General features: G+C 44.7%; 1 protein-coding gene across 1 annotated transcript; it reads left to right on the top strand.

The window, feature by feature from the left end:
- Positions 1-10,826: 10,826 nt before the first annotated feature.
- Positions 10,827-11,934, top strand: SMIM2 (small integral membrane protein 2). The gene is given in 3 exon segments (XM_036298915.1): positions 10,827-10,846; positions 11,672-11,828; positions 11,830-11,934. Coding segments are annotated over 3 exon segments (282 nt in total).
- Positions 11,935-12,208: the final 274 nt, after the last annotated feature.

Genomic DNA, 12,208 nt, shown 5'->3' with positions numbered 1-12,208 from the left:
GCTTCTTGGAAGAGTCCTGGCAAACACCTGAGGGATGAGTAGGAGTTAGTCAGGTAAAGAAAGAAGGCCAAGGAGCAGGGTCTTCTAGGCAGAAGCCTGTAGCTGAGAAAGCACCTGCATATGCTGTAGAAAAGGAAAGTAGCTCAGTGTGGCTGAGGACAGAGCAGGAGGTAAGAGTAGCAGTGGTTGTGGCGGGAGAAGTATGTCTGTAGGTGAAGATCATCATGGCCTTGTAAGCCAGGATAAGGGTTACTAGGACAGCTCGACTGCAGTCCTCCCTATCAGTGCCTGTCAGCTGGAACCCTCAACATTTTCCTGCTCTTGCTAAATTCCCTGTCCCCTGCCCACTGCCTGGAGCCCTGCTTCCAGGTGGATGAACAACCCAAAATGACAGCCCTTCCATTTATCTGATTGCAGGCACCACTATTGTCCAAAAGTAATTTGAATATTGGCACCAGCTTCAATGATGCTCAAGTTCGTCACTCCTGTAGACACCACCAAATCGATAGCTGGACACCACCAGCCCTGGAAAACAGGTCCACAGGAGGATCATTCCTCTAGCTCTGGTCCAGCTGCTCCTTCCTCCCCACTTTTTTTGTGCCTTAGGGCATCCCTGAATGCTTCAGGAGTATGCCAACCCTCGGCAGGTTACTAGTAAGAAGAGCTGTGTATTGGCAAAGGCTACACAGCTGGTCAGTGGGAGGGAACCCTGGCCTCGTGACTCTACATCCAGGGTTTTTCTCAAGTGCAAGGGCCTTAGAGACATGTAGCCTGTGTCTGAATTCAGGTTGTACTGATTTGGGAGCAAGTTACTGAGCTTTCCTAAGCCTCAGTTTCCCCAACTGTAAAAAGGGGTAAACATGTATCTCTTCCCTGGGACTAGCGTGAAATTAGAAGACATGTGTAAAGAACTTGGCACATGGCTGGCCGTTTAGTAACGACTCATATCATGAAGCTTGTAGTGGATGCATGGTGTGGAGCAACACTAAATTGCCCTAAGGTCCGAGGCATTCCTTCTCCTGGCAGCTGATGGCTCCCTGTGTCAAAGGAAGCTTTCTTGCTCAAAGTCTCTTTTGGGGGCCAGTCCACATTCAATGAGGGGTTGATGTAGGAATATAAATTCTGGCCCCCTTTCTCCTTGACGGTCATCAGTAGATTCTCTGTCCATCTTCAGAGTTCCTCCTGAGATCAGCTTAGATCTCTGTTGCCACTGTAGGGGGCTCAGCTTCTTTCAATCCTGTTTGCTCTGCTCCCCCACAGGTGTTTTTCCTTAGAGCAGTCTCAAATTTGCTGCATGCAAATCTCAGAGCCTCAGATGACCTAAGCTCTAATGATGCTGAGGAAGGTGGTGTGGTGATTATACCTCACTGCTTAGCAATTAAGCCTGTGCTGATATTGACAGGAATATTGAACTGATGGCAAGTTAGTTGATTTGTTATATTTACTACCTATTCTCAAATAAGTTATTTCTTTGTTCATTTAAAGTTTCTATTAGAAAGATAATGCACAAACTTGAAATTCACACATATGTATGTATGATTTTTACAAAAGTGCAATGTTTCTTAGCAAGGACCCAGCTTCGGGCTTCTTTCAGACATTGATTGTTCTCAGTAAGTCATGAGTCTGGGTTAAGCAGAATGTATCCTTTACATTCGAACTATAAACCAAACAACTAATCATGTATTCAGTTATAACTGTTGTTACCTATTTTTCCCAAAGTCTAAATCATACATATCATAAACTCTATTATTAGGCTTATTAGTAAGAGTACAGGATGATTTGGGCAAACCAATATTCTGATAGAGTTGTTATATTTCCATTTCTAGTTTTTAATGAATCCTACATAATGAAGAGGTAATATGCAAATTGACCCTCATCCCTCACACAAGATAGCCATCCCCATGTGGTCAAAGATGGCCAGCAGGGGAGGGCAGTTGGGAGTGACCAGGCCTGCAGAGGAGGGCAGTTGGGGGCAACCAGGCATGCAGGGAAGGGCAGTTGTGGAGGACCAGGCTGTCAGGGGAGGGCAGTTGGGGGGGACCAGGCTGTCAAGGGAGGGCAGTTAGGGGCAACCAGGCTGGCAGGGGAAGGCAGTTGTGGAGGACCAGGAGGGCAGGGGAGGGCAGTTGGGGGTTACCACCAGCAGGGGAGGGCAGTTGGGGGCAATCAGGCCACCAGGGGAGCAGTTAGGTGTTGATCAGGCTGGCAGGGGAGTGGTTAGGGGGTGATCAGGCTGGTAGGCAGGCAAGTGGTTGGGAACCAGCAATCCCGGATTGTGAGAGGGATGTCCAACTGCCGGTTTAGGCCCGATCGCACAAGGATCGGGCCTAAACCGGCAGTCGGACATCCCCCGAGGGGTTCCAGATTGGAGAGGGTGCAGGCTGGGCTGAGGGACACCCCTCCCCCCCCAGTGCACGAATTTCATGCACTGGACCTCTAGTTAGAATATAGTAAAACATTTAACACTAAAAGTCTCCTCCCACAATTTAATTTTATTTTGGTAATTCCAAAGACATTTGGAATTTGAATAATTATCAGTGCATTATAAATGTGCAGAGATAAGTTACTAGAGAATGAGAGATAAAGGCGGTTTTAATAACTGTGTCTATGATTATGACTCACGAATACCCATATTTGCATACATTAATCTTACTGAATATAAATATGAGGACTTGTGTTATAAAAATTGGTAATTGGAGTACAGTTGCTCATGGGCACAGTAGGGAAATCATTGATTCAAATGGGATTAGATAGATAGGTGCCGGGGTCCAACCCCAGCAGGTCCAGAGGTCCCCAAAGGTGTGGACGGAGTCAGTGAAGAAGGAATGACACAGAGACAGCGTTCAGTTGATCAGCAGCCTAGCCAGGATCTCTAGCCAGGATCTCCAGCCAAGTTCTGGTCTGTATCTCCAGCGAAGTTCTGGTTAGGATCTCCAGCCAGGTTCTGTGTCCAAGTTCTCTTGCTAGGTTCTCCAGGTTCTCCAGCCAGGTTCTGTAGCCATGTTCCCTCACTAGGTTCTCCAGCCAGGTTCTGTGTCCATGTTCTCTTGCTAGGTTCTCCAGGTTCTCCAGCCAGGTTCTGTAGCCATGTTCCCTCGCTAGGTTCTCCAGCCAGGTTCAGTCACCAGGTTCTAGTCAGGTTCTCTTGCCAATTTCTGTAGTCAGGTTCAGTCCAGGATCTTTTGCCATGTTCTCTCCAGCGAAGTTCTTCTGTCTCTAGGTTCTGTGTAGGTTCTGTCTTCTAAGTTCTGTGTTGTTACATCTGTATTTATACCAGTTGATTCCAATCCTATCAATCTCTATTCCAAAGGTTAGGGCGTTTCTTATCTCCATTCCAGGGAGTAAAGATTATGTAGCTTAAGCATGATTGTTCATAGTTAAAGTGATTAATTACCCGCCTAGCACTTAGTTAAGAGGTTTTATTCCCTCCCTAACTTCAGGGGAAAACCCCTACCTGGGGAAACAACCTTTCTCAGAGACCTTGGTTAAAACACATAGTGCCAAGAAGGTGAGCAAACATATTAAGAACAGTATGCCATATATGCCAGGTCCCTTGAAACAGCAAGCATGGACCGGCTCCCGGCAGATAGGTAGATTTTTAAATTAAGATACAATTTATATACACTGTATAATAGGTGTATAGTTTGATAAATATTGAAAACTGTATACCCATGTAAGCAATATACTAATCAACATATAGAACATGTCCGAAGCAGGAATTATGTGGGAAAAGTCATCTGGATTTCTGACGAGAGTTTGTCATCTACTGGATCCCGGAACCAGCTCACTCTTCTCATCTCCATTGCTTCTTGCAGCCTCCACTAGCATTCATAGCACCTTCCCTCTGCTGATCCTCACTGCACAGTTTTCATCAGATTGGAGGTGACTTCATGTTCCCATGAAGGGTGTTTTCATTTCTTCCTTCCCTGCAGACTGTTGATGGCTTCCTGGTTTCGAGTGATCTTTCCTCATAATGAACAGAGTGATCAGATTCCTCCACGCCTTCCAGGAGCTCTCCAAACCTTGTTCATAAATCCTCTCAGCACAGTTCTGGGGAATGAGTAGTGAGCAAGTTACATGCTTTGCTTTTATAGATGGAAACCTGGAAGCAAAGTGAAGTTAAATGACTTCCTAGCCCATGAGTCTGACACTGACTCCAACTGGTATGATTCAGTTGGTGCTATGGGTTTGTTTTCTTTCTCCAGCAGGAGGGAGAGTGTGGTGGATTTCAGGAGGCAGTTATCTATCTTATCTCTTTAAGCTCCTCAGTTTTTCTGAGAGGATGCCCTATAGTCCAGGTGGAAGGAAACTGCATCCTGGAGGACAATGAGCAGCAGGAAGAGATGCAGGGAGATTTGGTGTGATAAGTTTCAGGTCTTGGTGATGTTGTTAGAGATTAGGAGCAAGGAAGAGAGCGAAGAGTCAAAGATGCCAAAAGAATAGTCAAAATGGCAGTTCTTCACTTCTTGTAGTTCTATCTTCAGTAGCTTAATAGTTTAAATATAGGCAAACATTTTTAATTATACTCTTCAGTATAAAAAAAAGATGGTGATGAAGATGTTCTAAAGAAGATGAATTTTCTCAGAAATCTCTTTCCTCACTCCAAACACTCATTCCTCCAAATGCTGTTCTTTACGTTAGCTGATTGGCTTTGCTTAAATAGCCATATTTATTTATTAGGTGCAATATATATTTAGAGGCTTAGGAAATTACGCCAAAGGATTTTCCATGATTTCAGCAAAGGGAGGTGTAGCCAGCCAGTGTGTCAACTTTTGTAAAAGGAACTGTGAGGCTGGTACGCCCCTGCCCTACCTCTCCCAACAGAGCCAGGAGACTGGATCAATGGGAAATGGCACCACTCTCCAGCTGTTCTTACTGGCTGGCTCACGGTTCACCTCATCTCCTTAGCATAATGACTATGCTGCGGATTTGACAGTTGCAACATCAAGTCCACCGCAAAGTCTTTCTCACTTCCAGGGAGTGCCATTGGACTTCCTTTAGTTTGGTGTAAGATCGAACCACCAATTTAATCATTAGTGTTTTGAGAGAACAGGAGACTGTCTCCCACACCATGACACCATTCACTCAGCCATGAGTAAACAATCCAGGTCTTTACGGGCGGGCTCCCAAAAAAGTGTCAACCTGCAAAGCATGAGCAACAGGACGGCATGCCTTATACAGCACAGCCTGGGCATGCCACTCCTATTTTGTTATGCAATATTTTACATGCACCACAGCCTGAGTAAAACTTTCTCTGGTACCTTCTTCTGACTCACAAGGGCTTTAACTTAATCCACTGTAGACAATCAAGGATTCCATTTAGCTGTATTTATGGAAGAGGCATCATCAAGGTTGCTTAGCAGCAGAAATTGGTTTATTAAAAACAGCTTTCTGTGAGGAAATGAGCCCCACATTTTCTTATGGATTCATGTCCTCTCATTGATTGACTTGCTCACTGACTAAAATATTTTCTCCTCATATGTGCTGGGGGGTGGGGGGTACGCACCTGGAGAGCAAAATTGTGGGGAAAGCTGGGTATTAAAAAGATGAGACACTTTGGGGCTACACAGAGGGCCATGTTTCTTCTGTCCAGAAACCTTTAATTAGAAAGTCTGAGCTCTCGGCCTGTCTGTGTGTTCTTTGCCCTGATGTCAGGTTTCATTATGGGCTTCAGCAGGATGAGAAAGAGGCTTAGAGAGGAGAAGGGACATGTGTCATGCTGGGAATAGGGCCAATCAACCCAGGAAAGGATGTAGACAAGTTACTTATTACCTAGTAACTTGAAGCACTACGGTTGCCAAACTCCATTTATTGAACGATCTAGATTAGCAGTTACACTTCTGGGGCCAGGAAGGTAAGAAAATAGAAACGCTACCCACACACATAAGGGGGTGGGAGAGAAAAGTATTGACATTTGATGGATGATTATTAGGTGCTAGCCACTGTTTTAAGCATTTTTTAACACACAAAAATAATGTCTTTAAACATGAGAAATCAAGATTTTGAGAGGTTAAGTTCATGAATATGATCACCTGTATGCAGCAGAGATGAGATTTAAACTTTGGCAGCCAACACTCTATCTACTGCAGGACCTAGGCCCTCAGTCTCAGATGATTGTGACCATGGCGGGGGGTAGGGTGGGGGGGGGGTGGCTGGGGGGGAGGTGCCCCTGAGTTTCCAGGTCTTCCCATTTTTCAAGAAAGCCACTTTATCTGAATTTATTAAATTTCTGAAATTTAAAATTTTGGGATATATATATATATTTACTGCTTTTGTAAAACTCATTTTAGGTTAGCAATTGAATGCAGGCTGAATGTGATCTAGGATTACTTGCCCAAAGTCATTAGGTCATTGCTCAACCTGCCACTCTGTGTACATACAGAGTAAACCTGGGCCCAGAAAGTGGGGATGTAAACAGAAACCCACACCAGTCCCATTGCAGGAAACACCCTTAGAGGAAGCTTTGAAATATTGGCTCATCAGAGGGAGTTGGACTGCCTAGGCTTTGCTAGTTTCATCAGAATCCTAGGGAGAGTGTGGATTTCAAAATTGCAATGGAGTAGAAGCTAGATCTGTGTATGTTTTTTATGCCAGAGTTCCATAATCCTATAGTTCAAAGAGGTCAGTGGTGCGCCAGTGACCTCTCAGCCCTCAGGGGACTGAGGTGTTCTTGTGGTCCAGATGTCCCTTAGTCGACCACTTCTGGGCATAAGTCTCTTCTCCCTTCAGTTTGATCCTGTGTTGCAGATATTATATAGAGAGGTGGGCAAAAGTAGATTAATGATAATAATAATAATACAAAAATAAACTGTTTTGTGTACTTACAGTTGTAAACCTACTTTTGCTCACCCTTATATTTTTTAAAATGTGTGCCATGAAGTTAAAACAGTTGGAAAGCACTACTGTCATCGGTTTCTTATATAATATAAATTGCCCTAACTTACCATCATGCTTATCCTTTTTGATGAATGAGATCTACATCTTTAGATAGATCCTTTAATTTAATTTGTCTGTTCTTCTGTTCATATGGATGGTAAAATATCCTCCTCCTACTTCTCCCCCTCTCCTTTATTTATAGATATTTTCATTAAAAACAAATAATTACATTTTATTCATTCATTCATTCATTCATTCATTCACTCATTCATTCCAGTTCTCTTTCTGACTTCCCTCAGTCCTGGGCTAATCAGGATGGTTGATTCCCCTGGGCCTCGCTAACAGGTAGAGCTGTTGTCACAGACAATAAAAAATTCTTCAAATGGATTGGAGAAGTTGGGGGAGGGTTACACACAAAATAATTTCAAGTTTTTACTGGATAGATATCAGAACATCTGCTGAGAGGAAGGTGCGCAAATGATAGAGGAATTTTCACCTGATGAATTCTAGTTCCCTCATACTTTCTTCTAAAACAACCTGACACCAGTGATGTGAGGGGCATCTGTGCTTTGTATGGATGTAATCTGTCATTTCTTGGAGAGTGCAAATGAATACAAATAACTACAAAAGTGGAGTGATCATTCAGTTGACCCTTGAACAATGTGGAGGTTGGAAGCACTGATCCCCCATGCAGTAAAAAAACCCACATAGAACTTTTGATTTTTAAATACTTTACTAATAGCTGCTGTGATTGGAAAACTTCCTGATAATATAAAGTTGATTAACACATATTCTGTATGTTATATGTGTTATATATTGTATTTTTACAATAAAGTAAGCTAGAGAAAAGATAATGTTAAGAAAATCATAAAGAAAATACATTTTTAGTAATGTATATATTTGCTGAAAAATTAATGTATAAGTGGACCCACATAGTTAAACCTATGTTGTTCAAGGGCCAACTGTGTACTTATTTCTCAGAAATAAAAGGCAAATTCAAAAGATGTACTCTACTAAGATGAAGTATCATTGAGATCTCTAGAGACACCTGTCCCTGTAGCTGCCATTCCTTCATAACTACTTGCCCTCAACCGGCTGCTCTGCTCCTGCTCTCTGCCCCCCACATCTTATATACCACACTTAGCTTGAGTAGTAGTTACTCATTCAAAAGTGGGGGGCATGTGAACTTTGACCCTCAAAGACCCACTGGCAGCTGTGAGAGGAGCCAGAAAGAGGACAAGTGAAAGTCGGCTTGATTTTGGACAGGCTCTTAACCTTCCCGTGACCCTGGGCCTCCACCTACAAAATGAGGGGTGGATGAACTACGCGAGCCCCTAAAGTCTCTCATGTGTTTTAGAATTCTAGAACTTTCTGAGGGATTATAAGGAGAGAGAAGCAGTTGTGAGAAATGCTCACCAGTCTGAATTCAAATAATAGACTCAGAGACAGAAGTATGGACAAAATGAGACTTGTAGTATGAGAGCGGGTGTCCGATTGTACAGGCACACCTGGGGCAGCGATCACAGCCTATTTGTCTAGTCCCTCCTCCAGTTCCTCATTGGCTGAGTACTATGGGGTCACCTGTTTCCTCATAAGTTGCCTAAGTCTTATTGTCTCCTATTGGGCCATTTAAAAAAATTGGACTGAGGCTTTTTCGAGTTATCTTTACCTCCCCCTGTCTAGTTGAGGCAGGAGCTCAGGGGTTTCCACTGTGCTGCTGGCCCATATCTACAGTTCTTTGTTCTTAAATCCTCTTCCCTCCTCCCTACATTCTATTTGTCCTCGGGAAACTCAGTAACTATTTCCATTAAAAGTTAACTCTACTGGAGATGGGTCACAGAGGTCTATTTCCTGCACAGTTACAAACACACAAACATGCAAACATGTTAGAAGTCTTTGGTATGTGAAGCCAAGGGAACAGGCCAGGGATCCCTGCAAACTTAGGATTATGACCAGGATGGCCAAGCACTAGAAGGCTGGGAACCAGGCAGCACCCTGAGAGTGTTCAAAGAAGTCTCACTCCCCATAGCAGAAGCAAACTTCTCATTGTAAATCTTTAGAATTTAGACAGTAGTCTCACATCGAACAATGACTTGCGGTTGAGAAGCATTTGAACATATTAGTGTTTCATTTTCTCCTCACACAATCTTGGGAGGCAGACAGCAGAGCTTCTATTGTTTTCATTTTATAGATGAGGGAACTGGGTTTCCCAGTGATTAAGATCACAGAGCCAAGTCTTGGACCTAGTTCTCATGAATCTTTGTACCCTCTAAAAGAGAATGGGGGTCAGTGGAGTCTTATCACTGAGCAGCCATTTCAGAAGTGGGAGCCCTGGGCATGGAGCATTAGGAACCCACGAAACACACTGTCCCCTCACCCGGCTGGAGCAGAGGCCTGTGGTTGTGAATGCCATGGCCAGTCTTCTCTGGAGAGGGCTTTTCTTAGAAACACCAAGGAGACTTGAGGGTCACTGAGCACTTCGTGCGCTACCCTCTCCTGGGGCTGTGTCCTTGAAGTTCCACTTCCAGTCAGATCACTGGTGGAGTCCCTCTTCCTAAATGTTCCAGTGACAAAGCTTTGTCTGGGAGGCTGTGGGACTGAGATTATCTAGGAGTCTGCGAGGACTCAGGATTCTCTGTTATGTGCTGTTATGTAAAGCTGGAGACTATTGTATCACTTTTTTTTGTTTTGTTAATCCTCACCTGAGGGTATTTTTTTCCATTGATTTTTAAAGAGAGAGTGACAGAGAGAAACATGTCCCGACCCAGGCCAGGGATCAAGCTGAAACTGCAACCCAGGTATGTATCCTTGACTGGGAATTGAACCTGAGACCCTTCAGTGTGCAAGCTGATGCTCTAATCACCGAGCAACACCGGCCAGGGCTATTGTATCTTTTGATGCTCTTTAGATATTTTTTGTCCATTATAAAGTACAAGAGGCCTGGTGCATGAAAATTCATGCACATGGGGGGGTCCCTCAGCCCTGCCTGCACCCTCTCACAGTCTGGGACCCTTGGGGGATGCCCACCTGCTGGCTTAGGCCTGCTCCCCGAGAACAGATGATCTAAAAGAAATAATCATATCCTTGGGTAAGGAGTTTTTAAAAAGATAATGGTCGCATGAAAATTCACTGCCGGCGGGGCTAAGGGGACTGGGGGACTTCAGCGGCAGGTGTGTGGTGTGACCGGGCACCCCTGGGGGCAGGCCTGGCTGCACACCTGCCACCTCCTCTCTCCTCACCCCCTGGCAGGGCTGAGGGGACTGAGCGCTGCCATCTTGTAACGTTATGATGGTCAATTAGCATATTACCTCTTTATTATATAGGATTATAAACCCTTAATGTATTCTGGTACATCTGAATGTAATTAGGAGCTTTTTTCTCCCTGACATGGATGAGGTTTTACTGTTTCTGGCCAGGTCAGATAAGGATGTCTGAAGACAGATTTCTGAGTTGTGGGCCAATTTCTCTGATCTTTTAAACCCAGGGCCTCTGCTCTGAGAGGTGATTTACGACTTTGTCATGCTGTCTTCCACCACTCTGGTTGCTGGGAATACGTGGGACCTCTCAGAAGCAAATGCTCCCAGGAGTCAAGATTGCCCCTGCAACCTCACCGGGATCCTCTTGGGGCTCAGAGGATTATTTCATTTTCAGTACTCTGAGTGCTGTGTCGGGATCACTCTGGACTGACTTAATCATGCCCAATGTGGGAGGATTGGAGGTGGGATTAAGTCTTCCGGACTGTGATCCATTTCTGATGTGTGTGACCTGTTTAGCTCCGGAGGCATTGTGGATGCCATGTTTTATTTTCTGACAAGACTAAGACCAGAAGCTCATGTACTATTTTGTCCTGTAGCTTCTTGGCTTAGTAACACCTCACCCTTGGAGCTGAAGCTGCCTAAAGAATGAGAGACGTTCAGGAGCACTGACAACTGTTTCCAAATGCACATCCCATGTCGTCTGCTACTCCCGGGTATGCTGGCCACATCACCTGCACCTGGGTTACATAAGTCCACACTTTGTAGTAACCTCCCAGGTGCTTACCCCAGTTAACACTTAAAATGTAAACGTCAAGTCCAGGGACACATTGCCTTTGTGGTGAATGTCATAATCAGGAGATTACACTTCTCTTTAGATCTTGGAGTTTACTCCATTTAAGGGATAGAGTTTAGGAAGCAGTGGTGATGGGATGACAACCTCTGTCTATTCAGTCATTCATATCTCCATCCAGTCTTCTGTTACCTAGTTACTGAGTGTCCAGTGTCTGCCATGTGCTAAGCTGGGTACTGGGCATTCGGTAGTAAACACAGAAGACATGGTCTCAAAGAGGGGATTCTGTTTCAATAGAGCATCCCAAAGAACTTCATCTGCTTTTGCTTCAGGTGTGTTACTTGCTGCCATGAGCCTGTAGGTGTTTAGGGGCCTCATTAAGTTTGGGAAGCTCTGGTTCCTTTCTGCTTCTTCGGAGACTGGCCCTGGTTTGGCCTGGAATGAGGAGCTGGGCCCTCAAAGCGCACTGTCAGCACCCTCCAGAGGAGTACTACACATGGGGAGGGCCCAGGGCGTGGGGTTCTCTAAAGGCTGTGTCATTCCCGGCTCCAGCCGCAGAGGTTACATCACAGAGGGAAGCTGAGCACGTTGCTAGGCTGTGGCTATTTATTTTTATAAATGAGATGTGCTTAATTTAGAAATCTGCTTTTGCTTTTGCTTTCTTTTTTTCCAGCATCTTCTGGCTGTCTGGCACAACCAAAGATTTGCATTTGTGACCCAACAAGAGTTCGTGGGTGGATGGGGGCAGGAAGGAGGCTGGGGAGAGGACGGATGCCAGCCCGGTGCCTCACAGGGCGGTGGAAACACATGGCCGTGCCATGAGCATCCTTCTCAGCTTCTGCACCAGTTTCATCTGAAACACCTACAGAGTCCTCACTTGGAACAAGATAAAAAATGGCCCTGGTGGCTAGCTCCTCTTCTGATTAACCACATACCAGAATACAGCAGAACAGAAGGCAAGGTCAAGTGACAGAGGACCAAAGTCAGGTGCCAGAAGCAAGTGACATCTAGATTCTCAGTTCATTGGATGCAGCTATTTTAATAGAGTCACTTTAGTGCAGCTATTTTGTCATGAGGATATTTTGATTTGGCCTGAAAAAAATTCAGCCAATACTAGTAAATGCTCAGCTTTTAAAAAATAAATGATGAGTAAAATGGGCATTTTATACTCCATCTTTGAGCTTTACCACAGCCCCTATCTTCACCCTATTGCCAGTCCTACCCCTGGGCATCAAGGTGTATGGATTGTGGTCAGGTAAGGGAAAGGTGAAGTAGAGGCTCAAAA

This window comes from Myotis myotis, unplaced genomic scaffold, assembly GCF_014108235.1.
Source record: "Myotis myotis isolate mMyoMyo1 unplaced genomic scaffold, mMyoMyo1.p scaffold_m19_p_3, whole genome shotgun sequence".
Taxonomy (NCBI): domain Eukaryota; kingdom Metazoa; phylum Chordata; class Mammalia; order Chiroptera; family Vespertilionidae; genus Myotis; species Myotis myotis.
Note: the sequence above shows the minus strand (reverse complement) of the source record. Positions and strands in the feature narration are given on the sequence as shown.